Below are 26,736 nucleotides of genomic sequence, written 5' to 3'. Positions count from 1 at the left end.
ATCAGGAATCGGAACACCACTAGCTGAGTAGGCTACACTAATGGCCTCCCTAATCCATCTGGCAATAGTCCTTTTTGAAACCCTATAGCCTTTTCTGGCACCCTGGAAGGCTACGAATAGGGACTGGGACCTCCTCCACTGGGTAGTGACAGATATGTATTCTAGCAGGGCTCTCTTAACGTCCAAACTATCGAATTTTTCCTCCCCTGAGTTCTTTGGATTCTCGCAAAAGGATGGAAGGATAATTTCCTGACCTTGATGGAAATCTGATGCTACCTTAGGCAGATAAGCGGGGTCTCTTCTTAATATCACCCTATCCTGAAAAACTTGTGTATAGGGTGGATTTACTGAGAGAGCCTGCAAGTCGCTTACTCTACGGGCCGATGTAAGGGCCACTAAAATGATCGTTTTTAGAGTAAGATATTTTATGGGTAGTTGTTGTATAGGCTCATATGGTTCTTTTGTAAGGGCCTCTAGTACCAAGTTTAAATCCCACAGTGCTATTCTCGGTAATGGGATAGGCCTAGACCTGTGGCAGAATTTGATAAATCTGGCTACCCATCTATTTGCTGCCAAGTTGCAGTTATAGAGTGCCCCTAGTGCAGATTCCTGAACTTTAAGAGTGCGTACCGCTAACCCCAGCTGCAATCCTGACTGTAAAAACTCCAAGATGGCACTAATCGGGGGTTCTTGTTCTAGCGCCTTACCTAGGAATTGCAGGAATTTATTCCATGTTCTGCCGTAGATATTGGTCGTCACCGGTTTCCTACTCTTTAGCAGGGTGGCCACCAAACCGGGAGAGAACCCTCTATCCATTAGAAGCGACCTTTCAAATTCCACGCCGTCAGATGGAATCCTTTGACCTGAGCGTGGAGTATTGGACCTTGAGCTAGTAGGTCCGGGATTTCTGGCAGAACCCATGGATCGGAAAGGGACATCATTCATAGCAGAGCGAACCAGGACCTTTTTGGCCAAAATGGGGCTATTAGGATCACCCTGGCTTAATTGTTCCTAATCTTCCTGACTACTGTTGGGTTCAGGGCCACTGGGGGGAAAGCATAGGCTAGCCTGAAGTCCCACGGAATATGTAATGAGTCCACTGCCCATGGTTTTTCCCTTGGGTTTACTGAGCAAAACCTCTCTATTTGCCTGTTGTTCTTGTTGGCAAAGTGGTCTATCACTGGTCTCCCCAAAGCTGTGTTATTTTTTGAAAAACGGACCAATTTAGAGCCCATTCTCCTTGCCTCAGAGTATTGCGGCTCAGGAAATCGGCTTCTATGTTTTCTGCCCCCTTTAAGTGCAAGGCTGTTAGGGAGTGTAGGTGTTGTTCCGCTCTGTAAAAATGTCGCCCGCTGCTTTCATTAGGGAGTGTGATCTTGTCCCCCACTGGTGGTTGATTTACGCCACCATTACTTTGTTGTCCGACATGACCCGGACATTGTGACCCCTGAATGGGGGAATGAAATGACTTAGGGCTTTGTTCACTGCCCACAGTTCTCTCAGGTTGGAAGATGCACCCATTTCTTGAGGCCTCCAGGAACCCTGGACTACGTGACCCCTTAGGTGTGCCCCCCACCCGAGGAGCTTGCGTCTGTCAGTATTACGTCGGTCGTCTGTCCCATTCCCGAAGCCAAGTTTGTCCTGTCCAGCCACCAGTTGAGAGAGTCTCTGGCCTTTAAGGAAAGCTCCAGTCTTCCTTCTAAACACCCTCTCAGCGATCTTTATGCTGACAGTATCTCCCCCTGAAGTTGTCGGGTATGAAATTGAGCCCACCTGACCGCCGGAATACAGGCCGTCAGGGTACCTAGTAGAGACATCGCATTTCTTAATGACATGTGAGGTTGGTCTCGGGCAGTCAAAGTCACGTTTTGTACCTTCTCTATTTTGGCGTCCGGTAGTAGACAAGCTTGCTATCCTGAATCCAGGATAAATCCCAAGAAGGTCTGTTTTCTTAGGGGCTGTAGTTTTGATTTTTTGAAATTTACTATCCATCCTAATTCCTGTAAGGTGTCGGTCACCCGGCTCAACTGTGCCGTACAGTGGTCTTCTGAGCTGCCCACTATAAGGAAATCGTCCAAATAGGGTATTATGACTGTATCGTGAATTCGGAGGAAAGATGTTACCTCTGCTATGACCTTGGTAAAAACCCTATATATAGGCTATAGATATGCCAAATGGAAGAGCCCTGAATTGGAAATGCCTGAGCACGCCCTGAATATAGAGAGTCACTCTCAAGTATTTTTCGTAACCTGGATGGATAGGGATGTGATAATATGCATCCTTTAAATCGACTACGGCCATGAAACAATCTTGATGTATCAGTGTCATGGCCGTAGCCACCGATTCCATCTTGAAGGTCTGATTCTTTATCCACCGGTTGAGGCCTGTGAGGTTTATGATTGTCCTGAACGATTGATCTGGTTTTTTTTATCAAAAAAAGGGGGGAATAGAGCCCCCTTCCCTCCTGTATGTTTGGGACTATGGAAAGGACCTGCTTGTCTACTAGGCTCAGGATCTCTGATTCTAAGGCCAACTGTTCTTCGATCACCTTCCTGATGGGGGTAATGACAAATGCGGCTTTTGGCTGGCGAAAAAAGGGGATTTTCAGGCCCTCTCTTAAGATGCATAGGATCCAGGTATTGGAAGAGATCTTCCCCCACGCCTGAGAAAAGAGTGCCAATCTCCCCCCTACCGGAATACTGGCGTCATTGTGGAGATTTTTTTGAAGTGGAGGTGCCTCCACCAAACATAAATCCCGACTCCTTTTTTCTTTTATCTTCCCATCTTCTATCGGCCGGAGGACGACCCCTATTGAATCTTCCTCTCCGAAAGGGCGGTCTTCGCTGATCTGTCGCAGGGGAGCGAGCACAGTTTAGCCTTAGACTGCAGGTCACCTGGACAGCCTTTAAGCCACAACGCACGTCTGGTGGCATTTGATAGCCCTGCCGCCCTAGCTGTCAACCTCATGGAGTCCGCCGAGGTGTCTGCCAAAAAAGCTGCTGCCCCATGCAGAAGATACATACCTGCCAATATCTTTTCTCTTGGGACTTTTGACGCTAGTCTCTCTTCTAACTGCTGCAGCCAAATCATTAGAGAACGCGCCGTGCAGGTGCCAGTTATTGCCGGCTTCAATCCTCCTGCTGTTGCTTCCCATGTGTGCCTTAAATAGGAATCTGCTTTTTTGTCTAGCGGGTCCCTAAGAACCCCTGAGACTTCCAAGGGCAGGGCCGATTTTTTGGAAGACCTGGACACTGCTGCGTCAATCTTTGGGACTTTGTCCCATATTTCTGCATCCATGTGCTCAAAGGGGTATCGCCTCTTAGCGGCGGAGGGAAGAGCCCCTGATCTCTCGGGTTTCCTCCATTCTCTCTCAATAAGTGCTTGGACCTTTTCATTAACTGGAAAGGTCCGTTTTTTCCTCTCTTGTAGTCCCCCAAACATGAAGTCCTCCAGGGATTTAGCCACTCTTTCTTCCTGTAGGTGCATTGTTGTTCTAATGGCCTTCAGGAGAGCATCCGTGTCTTCTACCGGAAAACATGGCTTACCCCCCATGTCACTGTCTGAGGAATCTGAGGAGGATGGTTGCTCGGTCTGAGACAAGGCCGTAGAGGAGTTTGACTGAGAACTAAGGGGATTCTTTCTAACTTTTCTCCATTTTTTCAACAAGGTCTTAATTGAACCCTCCATTTCTGATCTGAGGGCCGATATAAGATTAGCTGCGAAACTAGGTGCTTCTTCTGCCATTGTTCGCTGAATGCAACTGGCGCAGAGGTATTTCTGCCAGTCTCTTGCTAAGGGGCTTTTACATATGGCACAGTCCCTATTATTCTTCTTAGGCCGGTTTCACATTCGCGCTTTTTAAGCGCACGCACGGCCGGGGGTAGCTCCGCCCCCGAGCCGGCTCTCTGCCCGGCGTGCCCGCCCCTTCCTTGTAGCGCCGCCTCCTAGCGGACAGCGGCGCCTGCGATCGGCGCACCCTATCTTTAGCATAGGGTGCGCAGATCGTACGCAGGCCGTGCGCTAGTTGCGCTTTGACCTGCGCTGCGCACTTTTGACGGTGCGCCGTGCGCGCCAAAATCAAACTTTTCGGATTTTGGCGCGCACGGCGCACCGTCAAAAGTGCGCAGCGCAGGTCAAAGCGCAACTAGCGCACGGCCTGCGCACGATCTGCGCACCCTATGCTAAAGATAGGGTGCGCCGATCGCAGGCGCCGCTGTGCGCTAGGAGGCGGCGCTACAAGGAAGGGGCGGGCACGCCGGGCAGAGAGCCGGATCGGGGGCGGAGCTACCCCCGGCCGTGCGCGCGCTGAAAAAGCGCTAATGTGAAACCGGCCTTACTTCCCGCTTTTTTAGGTTTTTCCTACGGGGTTAAACATACAACAGGGAACCCCTATTAACATATTGCTAGCATTCATGAAGATCACTCACCACCCGTAATCAAGGGTACCGGACTCGAAGGCTGCGTCGGAGCACGTGACCTGTGCTCTCTGGATCTTGAGGAGTCCCCCGACCTACGGCTGGGGCTACTACTGCTTGAACGGCTTCCATGTTTGCGGCCGGAGGCCTGTGAGGGAGGCAGACACAGCAATCTCTCCTGTTCTGACTCCATTCTGAACCGCCTGCCATGCCGCTCTTCCTTGCTTAAATAATGCGCCTCCGTCCTGGTGGGTGTCTCCTCCCTTCCCCCCTGCAACCGCCGGCCGACCGCTTCAGAAAGCTGGCCGGCGTCGCACCCGGCGCCATGACACCGTCGCCTTTGCTGCCGTCAGTCAGCGCGCCCATGATCCTCTGCGCCGCTGCCGTCAGCGGCCGGAAGACGCCCGCGGCTCCCCTGCTAGGTGCTCTGGGGGAGCGAGATCGTGGGACCGTGCGAAGGGAGGGCGGTGCAGTGGGGCCTCCAGGAGCCGCTGGGAGCCACCACCAGCGCCCACACGAACCCGGAGCCCGAGGGGTCACCGGGGACTGTGCATCCAGGACCCGACGGCCGGCACTTCAGGTGAGACCCCTGTTCTTCCCGCGCCAGGATGGGCCTGGGACTTTTTTTTTTTTTCTTCGCCCATGATAGGCACCGCCAACAGTGGGATTCCTTTCCAGGACAGGAACCCAACTGAAGCGGGAGAGAGGTGCCGCCCCTTATATCTCAGTAGGTTCCTGTCCTGGCAGGGCGGATCCCTCTCTCAGGTGTGCTGTCATGGGTGAAGGGAAAAAGACTGTTTCCTCCTACGCATGACAAAGCTAAAGGTTGAACGCCACCATCTCCAATCTGTTGGCCACCGTAATGCTGCCTTTCCACCTGGTAGATAGACGGTTTCCAAAAGCTGATGGCCATCACAGTCCCCCAGTACCAATTGCCCAGTCGCCATTACTTTTCTAAGAAAGCTGTGCCTGCGCTACACCAGTATGTCACAGACATCACCCATTCCTTGACCCATTCTCTGTCTGCCAGGGTGCATTTCACCACAGACACTTGGAGAAGTAAGCATGGCCAAGGGCGTTACATCTCACTGACTGGGCACTGGGTGACTCTGGTAGCTGTCGAGACAGGAGCTGCTCCACAAGTCTTGGAACCACCATTACATTTAATACTTCCTCCACTACTTCTGCCTCCTCCTCTATCTCCTCTAGGGCCTCCACCTGTGCCCTCAACCTCTGCCTTAATGAAACACGCGTTCCAACAGTGCAGAGTGAATCCCCACCACCTCTGTACTACACAGCCAGGGCTCACCGCAATCAGGCAGTATTAAAATTGATATGCCTTGGAGATTGCAGTCATACAGCTGATGAGTTGTGGACAGCTCTCCAGGCTGAGTTTGATCAATGTCTGTCTCTGCTCAACCTGCATCCAGGGAAGGCTGTGTCCGGTAACGGTGTGTACCTGGTGGCGGCCCTACGGTGAGGCAAGGTTACACATATGCCTTGCATGGCTCACGTCCTCAACCTGGTGGTACAGTGTTTTCTCTGCCACTATCCTGGCCTGGGTGAGCTGCGACAGAAAGCATGTAAGTTATGTGCTCATTTCTGCCTTTCACACCCCTCAGGTCATTGACTTGCATTGATACAGAGGTCTTTGTCCATGCCAGTTAACAGGTTGGTATGTGTTGTGCTGACACGGTGGAATTCCACTCTGCACATGCTGCAGTGACTGTGGCAGCAGCAACAAGCCCTGACACAATATGTCATATCATATAGCCTGGGCTATCGCAGAACAGACGTGGCGCATATCATGTTTACAGAGTAGGCACAGATTAAGGACCTCTGCACCCTTCTGAACAGTTTTGAAATGGCTACTAAGATGGTTAGCGCTGAGGACACCATCATCGGTATCACTATTCCGGTCATCTATATGCTGGAGCAGACATTGAATAGTTTGCAGGAGGAGATGGTGGTCCCAGAGGAGGAAGCAGAGGATGATGCGGAAGGGATAACATTGTCTCTAAGTTACAGACTGTCGTCACACAGGCGGGTGCCAAGGGAGGGTAGACTACTGTGATCGAAGGGGGCTGATGATAACAGACCAGCTGTTATCGAAGGTGCAAAATATGAGGAACAAATGGAGGAGAAAGAAGTTAAGGGCGAGCAACTGTCAGAGGAAGAGGATAATCCTCCCCTCTCTGTTGTTCATGGTTGGCAGGAGGGGATGGAGGAAACAAGACTCATTGATACCCAGCCACCAACACAGCATGGACTTGGACCTCATGGTAGAGCCTGACATATGAGTGCCTTCTTGCTGCAACATGAACCCGTGTAGTTATGATTAGGAATAATGCTGACTACTGGGTTGCCAGTCTGTTTGATCCACGTTATAAAACCAATTTTTGCCAGATGCTTCCTGCCCTGGAATGGGACCCGCGAATGCTAGAGTATCTAAACACGCTTTTACACAACCTTAAAGAGAGCTTTTCCCCAAGACAGCAGTGAAGCACACAGTTCACATCACAGCTCTAGACTTCCAACCTCCAGCACGTCAATTTGTGAACGCCAAAACATCAGCAGCATTGGTGTAAGTGGAAGAAGCAATTTCTGTGAGTCCTTTATCACTTTTTTTTAGACCAGTTCGTGCAACAGCACAACAGAGTCCAAGTCTTACACATGGTGAACAAATGGAGAGGATGGTGCAAGAGTATCTAGAACTGAATATGAATACCATTAGGGAGGGTTTGGACCCTTTCACATTTTGGTCTTGCAAAATGGATGAGTGGCCTGAGCTCGCCTCACATGCCTTGGAGGTTTTATCATGCCCGGCAGCCAGCGTTCTCTCAGAATGTGTCATCAGCACTCCTGCTGGTGTCCTAAAGGATAAGCGCAGCCGGCTGTCCCCTGAAAGTGTAGACTGCCTAACATTCATCAAGATGAAGAAGCCATGGATCTTCACAGACAGTTGTACCCCAATCGCAGACTGTACAGACTAGGTGATATTGTGAGATTACATTTTTTAGTGTGATGCATTAATGTCACGTAACTGCACTCTGATATCCTTAGTGTGGCTTCTGTGCCTGCTTTGGCTGCTGCTGATGTTAACACAAATTTGTGGAAATGTAAACAGTCATGGTTGGTCTACATCTGTTGGGTTAGCTGTAGTGGAAGACATGATGGTCCCAATTATACTATTTCTACTCTCGTGACAGTTATTCCATTTCGGTGGTGTCAGGCCCTCATTATTTAAAATGTGAAAACTCTACGTTGGGTGTCTATCTGCTGGAAGACCTGTCGGTCCCTATTATACTATCTACACTGTGGTGAAATTGATGCCACTTTGGTGGTGTCTGCCAATAATTTTTTGAATTGTGAACACTCCTGGTTGGGTGTCCTACATGCGTGTTGCCTGTAGCAGTAGACCTTCGAGACCATGAGACCTCCACTTCCTTGGACTCAACTACCCGTGTTACTATCCTTAAATTTTTCTGACAATGGTAGTCTATGAAACTGATATTTGTGCCACCTGAGTGTGGCTCAGAATGAAAGCAGGTAGAGGTATTGCATGTGGTATCAGGGCTCCCAACAAAGAGGGCCTACACCGATTCCTCACCCACCTCATCTTACTGTGACGTTCAATTGAAAGCTGCAAATGCTGTCCCAGACCCAGATACCTCATGCCTGGCTGATTGCTACAGTGCCATGCTACAATTTGTACTGTGGTGAATTGAGGCCACTTTCCTGGTGTCTATCCCTCATTTAATGTGTTTTGGCAGCATTTGGGGCCGTTATAAAGTGTTGTGCAAGCGGTTTTTCTTGCCTCTCATTGACATGAATAGCGTTTGGTTATGTTCGGCGAATATTGCAAATTTGACGATCGTAATTTGAACTGAACATTGAAAAATTTGCTCATCTCTACTCCTAGCCACAAATTCTACTCCAGCCCCTGCTCGTTAAGAAATTGCCGAGCGGTGATCGCCACTACCCGCCCTAGCTCCACCCATTTTATCAGAGCTTGGATAAACTGGAGTGAAAGCGCCAAAAGTCAGTAAATTTAGGCACAACTCATAGCGGCACCAAAATTTTGGGACATTTCAAAGCTTTTACGCCAGAATTCTGATGTGAAAGCTTTAAGGAATCAGGTCCCATGTGTTTCATGCATTTTAACCCCTTAACAACTTGCGGCATAGATTTTCATCACAGGTGGCATGCTGGTTATATAGAGCAGGTTCAGAAGCCGAGTCCTCTATATACCGAACAAATACTGGCAGTGTTACACCGTATGCTCCGTATGAGATACAATTTGTTTTCTTGTGGACTCATAGACTTGAATTGGCGAGTCTCATCTGACATACAGAAGAAACTAGTGCATGCCGCAATTTTTTCACAAACGTACTCAGTCCATGAAAAAAATAAAATTGGTGTGAGTGCTGTTAGTTTATTCACAGGTAGCACGCGGACAGAAAATATGGTCATGTAAATATTGTTATGTAAACCTAGCTTATCAGCATGTGTCCAGAGCTATCTGTCATAGCTTTTAACCATTTAAATGCCGCAGTCAGTCACTGACAGCAGCATTTAAGTACCTTCAAGAGAAGCTGATGGGTTAGAATGGTGCATGATGAAGGCAGGTTGTCTACCATGACAACCTGCCTTCAGCAAGCACCATTATTACCCATTGGCTCATCGTGAAGGCATTTAAATATATACTGCAATACTTCAGCATTGCAGTATATAGTATGAGCGATCAAGTACCTTAAACGGAACTGGTCATGTCAAAAATATTATCCTGCAGAAAAGGGGTTAATCTGCAGGTTAAGGGTTCTGAAGTTGTGTGGCGCAACAATGAAAGTCCGTCTGCTGGGAGGAAATTAACTTTATACCTTCCGGTGGACTCTGGCTTTCAGTCATAGAGGGACTTATACCCTGAGGAAGCCATAGGGCAAAGCACGCATCAGGAGAACTGGTGGTAACTATCATGTTATGTTTATTTATGCTGATGTGCAACTTGTGCAACAGACTATGTACCTGTCTGGTACTTTTTAATTGGGTTTACTGTAAGCACGTGTATTTCTGATACCAGAGTACTGCAACTGTTCATTAGGGGGATACTCTAAATTGATATTTTTGTGCTATCATCTTCTACCTAGTCATTTCTCCCCACGTGGGACACATAGTTAATTTTTGGGGGTTAGGCTTATGTGATGTACAGTACCCACTTAAATACAAGTGTATAATAGTTTGTGTATCAATTTGACTATAGGATTGATTAATTATTGTACAAACTTGTTTCTTATATTTTGCGGTTATTTATAACCCACTTGGAAAAATGTCACTAATATATGCTATATATTTCTTTGTTTATAACAAATATACACATATTTTGATCCTATATTCTTAAATAGACTGTTTACTTCTCCAAAGGGGTCACATATCTGCTTATATTGAGTGCTTTTTAGATTTTTTTTAATGTTATATGATCTCTTTGCTTTATACAATTTATACTCTATTATGAATATGTGTTGACATGACTTGAAAACCACTCTCTATGCTGTATACCTTTCCTTTATGTGTTTTCAATTATTGTATGTATTTATTAAAGATGTACTGTTTTGCATTTATGGATTCAGAGGAGTTTTCTTCCTTATTGTTTTTTCAGTCATAAAGGGGAGGACAGCGCAGCTTCAGTCACTGCTCAGTACATAGTGAGCGGTGCCTATAACCAGCCATGGCACTGCATTGTATCAGTACAAAGCCAGCTGTCAGTCAGTGCATGGTTACAGCCGCAGCTCACGATTTACTCAGTTGTGACTGAAGCTGCACCTGCCAAGCCTCCATGACTGAAAGCCAGCAGCTGCTGGAAGGAATAAAGTCAATTTCCTACTGACAGCCACACTGCTTCAGAATGCTATTAACCTGCAGATTAACCCCATATCTCAAATCTTCAGGTTAATAGCGTTTTTATTGCAGGTTCCCTTTAAGTGTACTAAAAAATGTTAAAAAAAAATGTAGAATTGTAAATCATTCCCATTTTCAAAAATAAAATGAACATTTTTGTTATAATAATGTCCGTAAAAGTCTGATCCATCAAAATATAAAACTATACAAAAAGTACGGTAACGCCAAAAAGATGGCACTCTTGGCCATCTACTGTAGCACAGCCTCCATTCATGTGCTACGACCAATTCATTCGTAGGATTGGTGGGGTTCCCAGTAATTTTACCCCATCAATCATAAAGTGATGGCATATTATAGCTATCACTTTATAATATGAGGATAATCTTTAAGGCCACCGACATAGATATTTTGGTTTCAATTTCAATTGTGATTGGCTAATGATAAGTAAAGTGTTGATGACAATAATTAAGAAACCCCCAAAAATTAGGCCTGTTACTAACCCATGTAATCATACTCACTTGTAAGGTGTTGACTGGAAAAGATGATATAGGAGGGAAGTCCATGATTTGAAGTTCGTGGACATGGCCATTCATGACAACAGCTGGTAGGAAGACACGTCGAGATTTGGTGGGGACACAGTTCTCGTTGAACTCGTTGTACATGAACTGACGCACAATTGCGCTTTTCCCCACTCCTTGGGCCCCGAGTACCGCAATCTTGAAGGTCGTCACCATGCCTCCCTGGGCCGGTGGTGGATAATTCCCTCACACGGTCCGTGGCGTTGGCAAGATGGTTGCACTGCGGCATATTCCAGAGGCTGCAGGCTCAGCCACATTCAGGAAGCATCTCCTTGGAGAAAAGAAGGCTGTATAAGCAATAAGAAACAAAAGCATCACTATACTAAAGTGAAGAAGTTACGGTTAATCAAGTTTATAAAATACAAGTGTAGAACTATTTTAGTTGTGTGTATAACAATAAATATAAAATATAATGCACTTCACGAGTTTACATCTAACTATGTCCAAATTTTTTAAAAAAAGAACGTTTGGTGCATTGAGTTGCATGTAAAGAAAATACATGTAATAGAGCTGTAATACAGACTAAATTGAAATCTTTGGTGAATAAATCCATTTTGTGGTTCTTCTTTAATCACTATTTGAAGTTTTCTGGTAATAACATTTCAGTGCACAAGGTCCGGACTGTGCACTGGGTCTCCTCCTCCCTGTCTGTGATTCCCCAGCTCCTCTGTTTACCTCTGGTCTGGGAATGACCTGTCTCCTCAGTTTAAAATCTCAGTAGTGACCTGTCATTCAAAGAGGGGAGGCAGGTAGGGGGGCTAAATACAGTTTTTATGTCAATAAATGCAAAATATTTGTAATAGGGTTAATTGAATAGCTGTTGGGCTCTCCATACATGTGTTGTGACCGTCACACAGCCATGACACATGCAGCTGTGGCACCGAACATCTGATTATCGTGAGCGATCCAGGTATCCGGATTCCCGAGGAAGCTATTCGGAAAGCGCTATAGCTATTCAGATAATCTCTTATCCGAAGTTATTCAATCAACCCTAACTGGTAATAATCGGATACTATCTGTACGGAATCTGATTTTTTTTTTAGCGTAGCGCACCCCTAGACTTCAATAGGTGAGTCTCATACAAAATATAGAATAAACTAGCGCAAGGTGTGATTTTTTTCACATGGACATTAGGTCTGTGAAAAAAAACGGTCATCTAAACAGTCATGGTTTTTTTTCCGAGCTTTTCTTCCGGACAGCACTCACACTGAATGTACCCTAAATGAAGGCAAACTATTGAGCTCTGTCACTTAATAACTTGGTTGTGCTAAACACACCTGGATGATAATCTAGTTGGTTCTAAAACTCACCCCTGGTGAAAAGTGGAAAGTAGTTGTAAGGGGGAGAATTGCACAAAAGGGGTTACCTCTCCTGTTCCGTGTCCGGAACAGACAGCAGGGTTGTCGGGGGGGGGGGAGACACTCTGTCCTGGACCCTCTAGACCATGTGACCATGGGGGCTATAACCAGAAGGAAGGGACGGTGGACAGGAAACTGTGTGGCGTCAGGGCACGAAAGTAGAGCAAGCTCGACAGAGAGTAGGTGGCTGCACCGCGCTCCCGGAGGGAGAGAGTTCCCCGTCTGAGGACTGTGACTGAAGAACAAGGCATTGTGAGTGCCATATGTGAGTGCGTGGACTCGGTAGCCTCCGTGACCAGTGGAGACTTCCCCCTGATAGCACAGAGACAGTGACAGGAGCGCGCAGTCCCGGGGACCGCAGTGACGAGCTGGAGGCCCTGTGTGTGATAACGAGACTTAACAGTGTGCGCAGCATCGTTCCTATGGTGAAACAGACAAGGTGTAATACAGAGACTCAGAGCAGGGAGACCCAAGTTCGCATCAGCTCCCAGCTCCCTTCTTTAACCCCTGGAGGTCTCAACTTCATCTAGAGTAGAGACTGCAAGCACCGGTTGCCGGTGCCGACATGGGAGAAGTAGACTCTTCAATCAAGCTTTCCCCGGACTGACAAGTTATAGTTACCTGAGTTTCACCGTTTAAACGCTGCATTACCGTTTAATTGTTACCTTCAGCTTCATTGTTCTGCTTTACTGTTTTACTCTGTCACATTTAACCCCCTATTGCTCCTCCCTGCGTGGAGAGAAAATCCCCTGTAAATAAACCTTTATCTCTTGGCCTGTCTCTGATCCGTGGTGACATTCTCCGTACCTGCAGGTTATTACATAGTCATTTCTACAGTTGGTGTGAATCGACAGTACTCTGTGGCCTCTGGGTGGGAGCCCAGAGAGCCTCCTCTTACCTGAAAGTATCTGTGCTTCTTCTTTTGATTAGCTGGCCTGGTGTGACATCATATGTGTGTCATATCACAATGATGATGCTGGACCAGGCAGGCTAATGAAAAGAAAAGCCAAGGATGCCATCCAATAAGAGGTGGCTCTCAGGGCTACCTTCTAGCGTCCATACATTACCAATTTGGCCTTTGTACCGGGTTTTCCAGATCAATTTGCATTAACTGTATACATTTTTTAATACATTCAAGATTTATATGTGCTTGTTGTTTGTGAATGGAAACATTCTTGCTTACATTTAAAGGCTGAAAACCCACCTTGACCTACTTTCATAGAGTTGTAGATTTTATGGTATGTCAGTATACTGTACATAGGAACATTATGCCTGGAGTAAATGATAATACATATTTTTTCTACTGCTGTGTTTAGTTCACAGAGGAATGCCTAGACCATTGATTTCCAAACTTCTTCAGGTCAAGAAAACACAAATAAGCTAAATACTTTCCTATGGAATGTTTTACGTACCATTGTGGCCACATGACATGTCAATGGAGCCAAAGGTAAAGGATTGCTCAAAATTATTATGACCAAATGCCTTTCTTTCTTGTATTCGTCATACAACCACAATATTTAATTACACCTTCATCTGTCCATAAATCCGCAAAATAAATTCACACTCCAAATAATCAAAATAAATTTAGACCCTAGATTTCCATAAATAATTTAGAATTAAAACATAAATAACAACATTTATTCACAAAAAGCAGTACTTGCTGATGTTTTTTATTTAACAATCCGTTTTTGATGTTGTTTTCCATTTTGTTAAATGCATCTGATAAAAATAGGCTGGTTATCATTTGTCAATCCATTGAGATCCCCAGTAATCAGCTTAACCCCAGTCTAAATATTGAATTACTTTGCAGAACTTCTAAAGGTGAAATGAAGCACTACATTGTTTGCATGAAAATCAATGGGACATTCAGGGGCCAATTCATTAAGTCTGGCGTTGTGCAAGTCAGTCTTAAAGTACAGCTCAATGGACTACAATGTCAAATTTGTTAAGAGGTGAATGCTACTTAAAGAATTTGGCGCAACTTTCATGGGCCTCGTAAGAGATCCTACTCCAATCAGCTGAATTTGACAAGTGGGCGGAGCACACCCCATCCCACACAGCTCAGTCCATTTTGGAGATGCTGCTTCAAACTAATGTGAAAACAGCAAAAGTAGCAAAAGTTTTGGGTAACTTTGTGTTGCGTGAAGCTTTTGCCCAACTCCCCATTGCGCAATTTTCCTTTGTACTTTTCAAAGCATTTAATGACAGTACGTAAAAGCTTTGATGAATGGGAGCCTCAATCTTTCCACGTGTGAAAGATGCCCTGTGGAGCTGCATTACGTTGTCACTAATATATGAGGGCTCTGAGTAAAGGAAGCCAAATAGAAAAGGCATCAAAAACCTATCACAGAGATGATAGTCATCTTTGAAATTTTTGCCAGGATTTCCACTTTAACTATTTCCTACTCCATCTTTTATAGAGTTTTCAGGACAACTAGAATATATAGACAAATCGTAATAGTGATACATGAATTACATTTCTGAGCCTTTTATCAAATTTATCTGTAATGCTTCCAATAGAACATGTATAACTCTTCTTCAATGTATTAAAATTGGTGCCTCCCATCTCTAACCTCTATATTCTCTTGAGATACAATTTATGTAGTAAATGGAACCAATTTCCTTATCTTGTCTAAGGATATGCTACCATTCCATAAAATAATGTATGATATTCAGTAAGGACAGATTTCCTGTTCTATTCATTTTTGTGCTGTATAATGCCTATGCATTGTGTATAAGTGCATCTGTAATGCAAGGAAAATAACAACATTAGGCAAAAATGCACCGTATTTTTTGGACCATAAGACGCATTTTTTTCCCAAAAAATGTTTGGGGAAAATGGGGGTGCGTCTTATGGTCGGGATGCACTTAAAGTACCAGGAGACACATCCCAGGCTGATGCGCAGCAGTTTGGCAAATGATCGGTGGTGCGTGGGCTCCGCCAGCGTTTTGTGAAAGGCCGGAGCCGCTGCACTTCCATTGCTGTAATAAATATGAGTTGATCTTCATGAAAATGGCCGCCGGAGGCAGCGCATGCTCAGAATGAGATCTCGGGAGACGATTTCCACAAATGCCGGTGGAGCCCCCGCACCACCGATCATCTGCCAAACTGCCACGCATCAGCCTGGGATGGATGTGTGGGGGTTTTCACAAAATGGAGCCCCTGCACCACCGAACCTGCTGCACGAGCCTGGGATGAGACAGACGACTGAACACCTCCTGTGACTCCGCTCCACCAGCACTCGCTATCACACCCTACCCCCCAGGTAAGCTGAATAATTCAAACTGTAAGATGGACCCTCATTTGACGCATTAATTTTTTTCCATATTTTTCTTCTGAAAATTTGGGGTGCGTCTTATGGTTCGGAGCGTCTTATAGTCTGAAAAATACGGAAGGTAATTGATGTCTCACTAGATACAAAATCTAAAAATTCAGACTGAAGCGAAGATAATCCCAGTATACACTTGTCCAGCCCAGTGCCACACATATAACAATGAGAGATACGGCAAGTTGTAAAGATCAGGTCAGAGGGCATGGTGACGTAGTTAGCGCGTGCCCTCTGCCTAAACAGTCACTGCAGAGACCCAAAAGACAGGTGAATATCGCAGGTGCCGGGCGCTGAGCCAGCGGTGACACCGGCACCTGGCCCCCATAGCGCGCCGGTGTCCCCGCCTGCTCAGGACAACGGCACCTGGCCCCCAGCGATGAGAGGGGAGTATGGCATTTTTTTTTATTCACAGCAGCATATGGGGCCTATTCTCTGGAGCATATTATGGGGCCATAACTTTTATGGAGCAGCATATGGGGCTTATTCTATGGAGCATCTTATAGGACCATAACCTTTATGGAGCAGCATATGGGGCATATTATTCTATGGAGCATCTTATGGGGCCATCATTAACCTTTGTGCAGCATTATATGGGGCATATTTTTGTATGGAGTATCTTATGGGGCCATCATGAACTGTATGGAGCATTATATGGGGCTCCTGATTCAATATGGATATTCAAAAACATTTAACCTACTGATGTCTCAATTAATTTTAGTTTAATTGGTATCTATTTTTATTTTTGAAATTTACCAGTAGATGCTGCATTTCCCACCCTAAGCTTATACTCGAGTCAATAAGTGTTCCCATTTTTTTGTGGCAAAATTAAGGGGGACGGCTTATACTCAGGTCGGCTTATACTCAAGTATATACGGTAATAGGAAAAAACCCTGCATGCCGGCAGGTATCCGCGGGCGCACTGTGCATGCGCCCATCATTTTCAGTTCTTTAGAACATAAAATATTTGGAAAGTCTGTTGTGCATAATAAATTGGAACAGAGCATTTTGAATTTTGTTTTGTTTTCAGTTTTGAAAGAAATACTGTTATCATTGGGAGGTTTGTCCAATAAAGTGTCTAGAAAAATAGTTTTTGGTCCTGAATGATTTCTATGTACAGATCTGATTGACAATTTATTGAAGTTAAAAATAAAAAAATAAATATACAAAGATAAAACTAAAATATGGACTCACCATTTCAAATATTACTTTGAACTATTGACAATAATCCAAGATTGTCAGCAGATGAATGACTTTCAGAAAAAAGGGAAATTCTTATCAAATATGGCAAAGGATCAGGCTGTCAACTGAGTACACGATTTTCTCCAGTTTAGAAGTAATGTAGAATATCATACAGGAGATTTTCAGTATGACTCAGCAGATCATCAAGAAATCTTAAGAAGTCTTTTATACCATTACGTTTGCATAGTAGTGCAGTCCTCTAATATTTGAATATGACCATGAAATACTTTTTCCATGTCTCCTTACACTTCTGACACTGAGTGTCAGAAAGATATTTTCCTTTTGTGTCTTGCAGGCTGTCTGTCACATATGGATCTATCAGATAAATTAATACTTCATATATACCGTTGGAACAGGAAAGAGGCCAAAAATATTGAAGGACCAAAAGTTCGTGCTGAGGAGAGAAAAAATATAATTTCAAATTTAAGTACCAACTATAGACATGCAAATAGTCACTGAATGTGAATTCTTTCTTACTGGAAATCCCCTACAAGGTTATGTAATTAGCTTATACTGTCAGTTTAAGTTGATAAACTCGCTTTAAAGGGAATTCGTCACCTGGTTTTTGCTATGCAATCTGAGAGCAACATGACGTGGAGAAATAGAATGTAATTCCAGTGATGTGTCACTTACTGAGATGCTTAATGTAGTTTTGATAAAATCAGTTTTCTCTACAGAAGATCTACCAGTCCTTTGAATGCCGAGCTTTGTAAGGCCCCACCAACCCCACTGAATGGCAGCCTTCAGTGCATAGGCAGAACGCTGCCAAATGGTGGTTGAGGGGGCAGGGTTACACAGAGCAGCACGACAACTAGTCTTCTACTGATAATCTCCTGCTGATAAAAAGCTGATTCCAGTGATGTGTCACTTACTAGGCTGCTTGTTGCAGTTTTAATAAAATCAGAGTCTCTGCCCTTAACTTATGCTGCTCTCAGATTAAACAGCAAAAACCTGCTGACAGATTTTAAAGAATTAAACAGATTTTAAAATTAATCATTTTCTGTTGACACATTCTTTTTATGTGCATATTTATACAGCAAATGGTTGTATCTCCTAGCGTTTATAACCTAATTGCAATTGTTTCTAATATTTAATAAAATGTGAAGCTGAAAATGACTTGAAATATTCTGTAATAATCACTATGATCACACAATAGACAAAAATGTAATTGTAAAGTAATCTGCTTTTATAGATTTGATAGGGAAGGGCACTGACATTAGCCAGATTCATTTTTGTAAGTTATCATCTGTGTGTGCTGTAATATAGCTGAAACACTGTTTAATCACTAGAAACACTGTGTCGAGTAGGATAATAATATATTGGAAATTACATGTACAGCTTTGTCATCCAGTAAATACCACATTCTGGGCTCTGGCTCGCTGGCAAAGAATGGAGTCGGGTCACTGATGGCTGATGCCAGGTCACTTAAAGCGAGACGTGACAGCTTTTCACAGTCACAGCTCAAAGCCCACATAAACGTAAGAACATGATGATTTCATTACAGACTAAAGAAGAGCCAAAACGGAACACAAACAGGAAGTACACAACAGTTGGTCGGTAATTCTTAATTGGATTTTGGTGGCTAAGCTGGACTGACATTCTCTAGCTTTACTACTAACAAGACGCCTGCTAGATGATAACCTTACTCACTGATATAATTTAAAACCGTCTCCTTTGGAAATAATAACCATTTTATTTTCACAATGTAAAGGTTGGCCAGGACTATAGTCGTGGCTAGTGACACTGAGGCATCAGTGTTCCGGCCTTCCCTCACAGAAAATTGCAATCCACTGCTCGGCATACCTGCGTCTCCAGGTTCGGGTCCCCCTGGGTACTTCCCAAGCGGCGATGGCCCCTTTCCGAGGCGACTCCCAGTAACAGACACAGTCCACAGTAACTTGAATGATTTCTTTACTGGTAACTAGGGATGGGCGAATCCTGAAATATTCGGAATCGCTAGGCTGTAACGAGTCCGACTTGGAAACTCGCTATTCGTTGCAAGTCTAGCGAGTCCAATGTTAATGAATGGGGATGCGAGTTTTGCAGCGATTCCTGTGCTGGGGAGGAGGAGAATGGGGATGCAGATTTTTTTTTTTTGCAGAGTTTCTTAGCGATTTTGTGTCAGCAGCTGGACACAAAATCGCTAAGAAACTAGGATTGCTTGTATTAAACTGTTAAAAAACTAGCTAGGAGTTCTCTCTCTCTGTTTTGCAGCGATTCCTGTGCTGGGGAGGAGGAGAATGGGGATGCGAGGAGAGAGAGAGAGAGAGAGAGAGAGAGAGAGAACGAACTCCTAGCTAGTTTTTTCACGGTTTAATACAAGCAATCCTAGTTTCTTAGTGATTTTGTGTCCAGCTAGGACACACAAAACTAGCTAGGAGTTCTCTCTCTCTCTCTCTCTCCCCTCCAGCACAGGAATCGCTGCAAAACTCGCATCCCCATTCTCCTCCTCCCCAGCACAGGAATCCCCCAGCACAGGAATCGCTGCAAAACAGAGAGAGAGAACTCCTAGCTAGTTTTTTCACAGTTTAATACAAGCAATCCTAGTTTCTTAGCGATTTTGTGTCCAGCTGCTGACACAAAATCGCTAAGAAACTCTGCAAAAACTAGGATTGCCATTCATTTGCATTGGACTCGTTACTGTGCGAGTAATCGCTTGGAAACTCGCAGAGTACCGACTCCTGCGAGTCCCCTACTACTCGCAGAGTAATGAGTCCTAACGAGTAGATTCGCCCATCCCTACTGGTAACCTCACACAATATATACACAGCTGGCAAATCATAGATAACACATTTGGCTTTATTTGCTTCCTCAGCTCTCCCTACTTTGCTGACACCTCTATACGGCACGTGCCTGGACCGGACTGTCCTAGACTGCTTCCCAGCTTCTTCCTGGCCTAACCTTGCCATGATGACAATTCCTTCTGCCTGTTTCACCCCAGACTTGAAATCATCCGACACCTGGTTTGGCTGCCTCTGGATAAGCATCCAACCCATCTGTACCACTCCCTGCGAAGCTTTAGCATCCTTCTGTTCCTCTCTCCATCCGACTCCCGCTCTAAGAGCATCCGCCCATGCTACGAGTCGCCACATCTTCTTTACTGCTTTGGTCCACTAAACTGATGAACGTGGATAAATTGGACTGTCGATGCTTAACGTTGCATGGCTGCCGAGCCGTCCTGGGCCTATAGCCCATGTGGACACTTCGGGCACCCTGGCCCCGTCTGAACTAACTTCCTTCTCTTCTAACCTTAACTCCCGGCAGCCCCTCCTACACTTAACCCTATTCTACTAAGAGCTCTACGTACTAGAGTGCCCCCCTCTAGTGTCTAAAGGGAACACTGCGCTGTGCCTATTCTATAAATAGCAAACCTTGAAATACAGTAAACATTATCACCACTATGTGCAAATAAAAGCAACAATAACAGTAAAACATGAATACAAAACAATGGTAATACTCAGAAAGGAGTAGCAGTACCATTTCATATGTGTGGTAGTAATACATGTTAACATGTAGCGGTACCTTTAGCAATAGACAAAAAAACACAACATTGAACATCTTACTTAACCCCTTTACACTCAAATCCTTAAATGCAAGGACCTCAGTGACATTATCACTATGTCAAAAATAGGGGGTATGGCTATAAACAGCCACCCTAAACAAAGGAACACCTAAAGCACCCACTCCAATAGATATGCATGCAAGGAGGAAATAAGAGTAGCTGGGTGAATATAGTAAAAATACATCTTTATTAGTTTACATATATATCTCATTGTACAAACGCAGACAAAGTAAAACGACACCACAGGATAGAAGACAGAAATACCCGGGAAAAACACCCAGCCACATAGTATCAAAATAGCAAGACAGTATATATGGTTTAAAAACAAATATAGCAACAGTCAGGTAAATAACCAGTGTCTGCTAATTCCCCATCCTCCGGTTAGAGAGCTCCTACACCAATTTGTGAATCCATTATAAAAGCCAGTGTGCAAAAATAAATATGGCCAAGTTTAAGAGCGATATCTTACCAGATGTAAGGGTAGAGGCTAAATGGACCCGGGACCAGGTAGAGGGAACGCCCGACGCGTGTTTCGCGTGACTAGAAGCACGCTTTCTCAAGGGAAGTATACCGAGAAGTGAGCACAGGACCTTCTTAAGCCCATGTGAATAATCACATGGCTCCCAATGAGCCAATCAGAGCGGTTTCGCACGGCGCATGCGCGCTGTACATCTGAAGCGCCGAACAATGCAGGAGAAAGCGTCATACGGTCCCGGGTCCATTTAGCCTCTACCCTTACATCTGGTAAGATATCGCTCTTAAACTTGGCCATATTATTTTTGCACACTGGCTTTTATAATGGATTCACAAATTGGTGTAGAAGCTCTCTAACCGGTGGATGGGGAATTAGCAGACACTGGTTATTTACCTGACTGTTGCTATATTTGTTCTTAAACCATATATACTGTCTTGCTATTTTGATACTATGTGGCTGGTTGTTTTTCCCAAGTATTTCTGTCTTCTATCCTGTGGTGTCGTTTTACTTTGTCTGCGTTTGTACAATGAGATATATATGTAAACTAATAAAGATGTATTTTTACTATATTCACCCAGTTACTCTTATTTCCTCCTTGCATGCACACTCAAATCCTTGTTAAGATTATTATAAAGTGCAAAGGACAATTTCACAATTGTATACAAACACTGCTTAACACAATGTATATCTATACATTTTATCTACACATCTACCTGACATTGTCATTTATCTTTAAGAAAAAAGAGAAAAACTGTGTTGTACGGTAGCCAAACAAATACAAGGTCTGACAACCTACATAGACCGAAATTATTTCATAAAGATATACAGTTGTGCGAAAAAGCATTTGCCACCTTCCTGATTTCCTATTCTTTTGCATGTTTGTCATACTTAAATGTGTCAGATCACCACATTTAAATATTAGACAAAGATAACACAAGTAAACACAAAATGCAGTTTTTAAATGAAGGTCTTCATTATTATGGACCCTGTGTGAAAAAGTGATTGCGCCCCCCCCCCCCCCCCCACTGTTTAAAAACATAAATTAACTGTGGTTTATCTCATCTTTGGGAAGCCGAGTTCAAATTCTCTAGCCATGCCCAGGCATGATTACTGGCACACCTGTTTTCATTCAAGAAATCACTTACCATAAATAGGAACTGCTTGACATAGAGTAGATCAAAAGGTCCTCAAAAGCTAGACATCATGCCACGATCCAAAGAAATTCTGGAACAAATGAGAAACAAAGTAATTGAGATCTATCAGCCTGGAAACATGGAACAGTGGTGAGTCTGCCCAGGAGTTGCCGGCTGACCAAAACTGCCCCAAGAGAGCAGCGATGACTCATCAAAGTGGTCACAAAAGACCCAACAACATCCAAAGAACTGCAGGCCTCATTTGCCTCAGTTAAGTTCAATTTTCCCGACTCCACCATAACAAAGAGACTGAGCAAAAATGGCCTGCATGGCAGAGTTCCAAGATGAAAATGACTGATGAGCAATGAGAACATAAAGGCTTGTCTCAGTTTTGACAGAAAAAAAACCCTGATGATCCCCAAGACTTTTGGGAGAATATTCTGTGGACTGACTAGTCAAAAGCTGAGTTTTTGGAAGGTGTATGTCTCATTACATCTGGCATACAAGTAACACAGCATTTCAGAAAAAGAACATCATACCAACAGTAAAATATGATGGTGGTAGTGTAATGGTCTGGGTTTTTTTTTTGCTGCTTCGGGACCTGGAAGACTTGCTGTGGTAAATGGAACCACAAATTCTGCTGTCTACCAAAAAATCCTGAAGGAGAATGACCGGTCATTTGTTCATGACCTCAAGCTGAAGTGCACTTGGGTTATGAAGTAGGACAATGATCCAAAACACACCAGCAAGTCCACCTCTGACTGGATTATGAAAAGCAAAATTAAGACTTTGGCATGTCCTAGTCAAAGTTCTGACCTTATTCAATTTGAGATGCTGTGGCATGACCTTAAAAAGGCGGTTCATGCGCAGAAACCCTCCAAAGTGGCTGAATTACAACAATTCTGCAAAGATGAATGGGCCAAAATTCCTCCAGAGCGTTGTAAGTGACTCACTGCCAGTTATCACAAATGCTTGATTTAAGTTGCTGCTGCTATGGGTGGCCCAACCAGTTATCAGGTTTAGGGGGCAATACCTTTTTCATGCAGGGCCTTGTAGGTTTGGATTTCTTTTTCCTTTAATAACGATCTTCTTAAAAACTGCATTTTGTGTTTACTAGTGATATCTTTGACTAACATTTACATTTGATTGATGATCTGAAACACTTAAGTGTGACAAACATGCAAAAGAATAGGAAATCAGGAAGGGGGAAAACACTTTTTTACACAACTATAAAATGTTACAGAACTGACTTCTTATTATAGCAGGGAACAGTGCAATGGGGTACCAGCAAAGCAGTGCAGGTCCGTTAAAGGGATTTTCCCACTAAAGAGACTACCCCTAGGATAGTAGAGAAATGTTGGATTGTTTCGGTTCCCACTTCTGGGACCTCCATGAATCTCAAAAATGGGTGCCCCAATTTTCCTAGTTGCATTTGCCAATTAATAGAGGGGCATGAAATGGTCACACATGAGCATTTCCACTTGACTCATTATCTACAAGTCTGCTAGAGATAGCCAAATACCGCTATTAAAAAACCATTCCTGAAAAGTTGCCGTTTTCGTTCAGTGAGCCTGACAATACAGTAGACTAATACTTCCTGTTTTGTAAAGATCACTTCTCAGCAGTCACCACAGTCTTGAGATCAAAACAGCTTGATTATTACATACACATTTTCCAATATGTTAGGAAAAAAATATAATTGGAAGAAGTTGTTTCTACCTTTAGTCTGTCCTATTTAGGAGCAACACAAAGTATTAGTAAAGACCTTGATGCTAGTCACTCTATGTGACTACAAACTGCCGAAACCTCTGTTCCTCCGTATTCCTGATACCAGCAGGCAGTCACGTGACCTCATATCCCGTTTAGATGGATATATATTGGCTGCAGACTTTTTCCTAGGCCCAGACAACCCCTTTAACTGTCATGTTTTTGGTGCCCTCCTGCTGTTTGATAGCTACTGTAATTACCCATGCAAAGAAGTGTATTAAGCGGGTACTTGGATGTAGTAACACAAATTCTGCAGAACAGAGCTGAACTATATTTAATCTCTTAACAGTAATGATTTCCTCGCAGGGAGATAACAGGCAAAAAGGAATTGCAACAGATAAATGTTATAACAAGTGGCTAAGTAGACAGTCTTTTGTTAACAGTTTCACTTATTGTAGCTTCACAGATCATCACTTGCTGGAGGTCTTGAGGATAGTGGAACGCTGGCGGCGGCCGACGTGGAGCCTTCAGGCGTTCCCGCCCTATACACAATCCTACTTCTGGTGACAGCAAGCGGTCTCTGGTTTTGCCCGCTCTCCGCAAAGTTCAACTTGGCACGTGTCTCTCTGAGCAGCCGCCGTCACCTGAATGGCTGCTCTGCACGGGTCTGCTCAGTGTGCGCTCTTCTGTGTGCCAGCCGACACTTGGATGTCCACGCTGCAATGCTCTGCCTGGACCGCGCTTTACCCTGCTCGTCCACCGATATCAGCAATTCTCTCAAGTAGCCACCCCGTCTCTGCACGTTGCAGCCTAACGTACCCCTCACTGCAGCTGCGATCCGCACCTGCTCAGGCGGGAAGACCCTCTCTGTTCCTGCACAGGACCTTTTTGCTTACTGCCCCTGGCCACGCCCCCTTCACCTCGGTTACCAGCTTGCTCCGGCTACAATTGCATTCCCTCCAGCAACAGGAGGTGCGGCCCCAGCAGTTCCGGATCCGGTACATCAGCATCCCGGTCCTCCCTTCTACAGAAGCACAAGAGACCTGTCAACCAGCGATAAGAGAGAGGGGAAGCCTGCAACTCAGGATTACAAGAGTTCAGTGCTTGATCATGTTGAACCTAATAAGTAGTGATTTCATGGAAACTGCTGCAATATATCCATTATGTGAAGCAGCACTGAAATCAAGGTCTCACATGTAAACCTGGCAATGTAAGGGCAATGTAAACCTGGTGACAGATTCCCTTTAAAAGGCTGAAGCCAAGGTAATGAGAACCTGAAACAGTAAGCTTTGGGGGTAGCACAAACTTCCATATCAGCTAATACTGGAGCCATTCACCGACTAAATTTTAAAAATCCTAACAGAATGCACAGTATCCAAAAGTAAAGCACGGGAGTTACTCAGTAAACTCATCAAAGCATAGCTTCACATGCCATAGAGACTTGGCTCTTCAGCAGGAAGGTGATGCTATTTAGCGCCTGAATGAAAGCATGACTTCTACTGTTTCTTTTCATGGTAGGACACACCCATACAATACAACCATTGGTGTAATCAACAATGATCAGGGCATAACTAGAAAAGAAAGGACTCTGTAAAAAAAATTCGGAATGCCTCGCTTTTATTTTAATTTACCAGTGCCACAGTGCTTAGAATATGATGCCCCCATAGTATGATGTGTCCACAATCCTCCTCACACAGTATAACGCCCTCAGTTACCCCACACACAGTATGATGCCTTTGCAGCACCCCAAACAGTATAATGCCCCCATAAACACCACACAGTATGTGCCTACATATGCCACACAGTATAGTGGCCGAACATCACCCCCATACAATATGATGCCCCCAACAGTTCACATACACATTATGATGCCCCTACAGTTCCACACACAGTATTATTCTCCTTTTCCACAAAACACAGTTTCATTCCCCAACCAACCACACAGTGTGATGCCCCAACAGCCCCACCACAATATAATGCTCTCATACAGTATAATGTCCACATATCACCCCCATACAGTATAATGCACATCATAAAGTCTCAAGCAGTATGATGCCCCCACAGTCACCCACCGATAGTATGATACCCCCACAAAGTACAATGCCACACAGCCCCACATATTGTATGATGCCCCTACAGACACAATTTATGATGCACTCACTGCCATCCACTCACAGTATGATGGCTCCACAGCCACTCACACACAGTATGATGCTGTAACATTCAAGCATGAACATGCTCCTGCCACGTCAACCACATTTATTACGAAGCGAATCGTTAAGGCGGCGGTTGCTGCTGGACAGCGCAAGCATTGCTCTGCTAAAACTTAGGTCTGCTGACACTTTTGTTCTTTCTACCTTCTGTTTTGTTCTGGCACATCAGTGTTAACTTCAATTAGTTCTCTGCCAGAGCAAAGTGCGGGGTATCTTGTTATTTAAACCCTGAGCAGTCAGGTCATGGCTGCCAGTTAGAGCTTTGCTTCTGGTTCTATTGTGTCTTCAGCAGTATTAGAGAATCTTCAGATATTGACCCCGGCCTGATCTCCAACTGCCCTCATTTGATTCTGCCTTTCTGCCACGTTTTTGGATTTTCTGGTTTTGATACGGCTTTCCTGACTTCCTCATGCCTGTCAGTCATCCTGGTCACCACTACGGTCCGTGACAGAAGCCCTCTACAATACCCTTCATACAGTATGATGCTCCCACAGCCACTCACACCCAGTGACCCACACAGTATAATGCCTCTCACAGACATACACAGTTTGAGATTCCTACAGCCCCCACACATTACAAAGCCCCAATATCACCACTACATTATAACATGTCCACAGAAAGTATAATTTCTTACATTCCCCTTACATAGTATGATGCAACAATAACAGCCCCAAACAGTATGATGCCCCTACGATCCACACACAAAATTTCTCCTAAGCCATCCGCACAGTTTGATTTCCCCACCATCTCTTGCAAAAAGTTTGATGCTGTCGCAGTCCCCACACACATGCATCCCACTTGTCCCATACCTGCTCCTTTGCTGAGCTACTTG

General features: G+C 44.5%; 1 protein-coding gene across 9 annotated transcripts in view; it reads right to left on the bottom strand.

Annotated features, from left to right (window-relative positions):
• RASL10B (RAS like family 10 member B) overlaps nucleotides 1–26,736 on the bottom strand; it is a 216,325-nt gene that overhangs the window by 24,822 nt on the left and 164,767 nt on the right. For 3 of the 9 annotated variants that reach the window (XM_073573679.1, XM_073573682.1, XM_073573686.1), the window contains 3 exons: nucleotides 21,997–22,075; nucleotides 16,767–17,208; nucleotides 10,829–11,175 (listed from right to left, as the gene is read on the bottom strand). In XM_073573679.1, coding sequence (XP_073429780.1) covers nucleotides 10,829–11,044 — 216 coding nt within the window. In that variant the 5' untranslated portion in view covers nucleotides 11,045–11,175; nucleotides 16,767–17,208; nucleotides 21,997–22,075. The remainder of the gene's footprint in view (nucleotides 1–10,828; nucleotides 11,176–16,766; nucleotides 17,209–21,996; nucleotides 22,076–26,736) is intronic. The other 6 variants (XM_073573707.1, XM_073573699.1, XM_073573711.1 and 3 more) reach the window with 4 other exon arrangements.

The sequence above is a fragment of the Dendrobates tinctorius genome, unplaced genomic scaffold (genome assembly GCF_039654945.1).
Source record: "Dendrobates tinctorius isolate UK_male_01 unplaced genomic scaffold, ASM3965494v1 ptg000007l, whole genome shotgun sequence".
Classification (NCBI taxonomy): Eukaryota; Metazoa; Chordata; class Amphibia; order Anura; family Dendrobatidae; genus Dendrobates; species Dendrobates tinctorius.
This window is presented reverse-complemented; position numbering and strand designations above follow the sequence as displayed.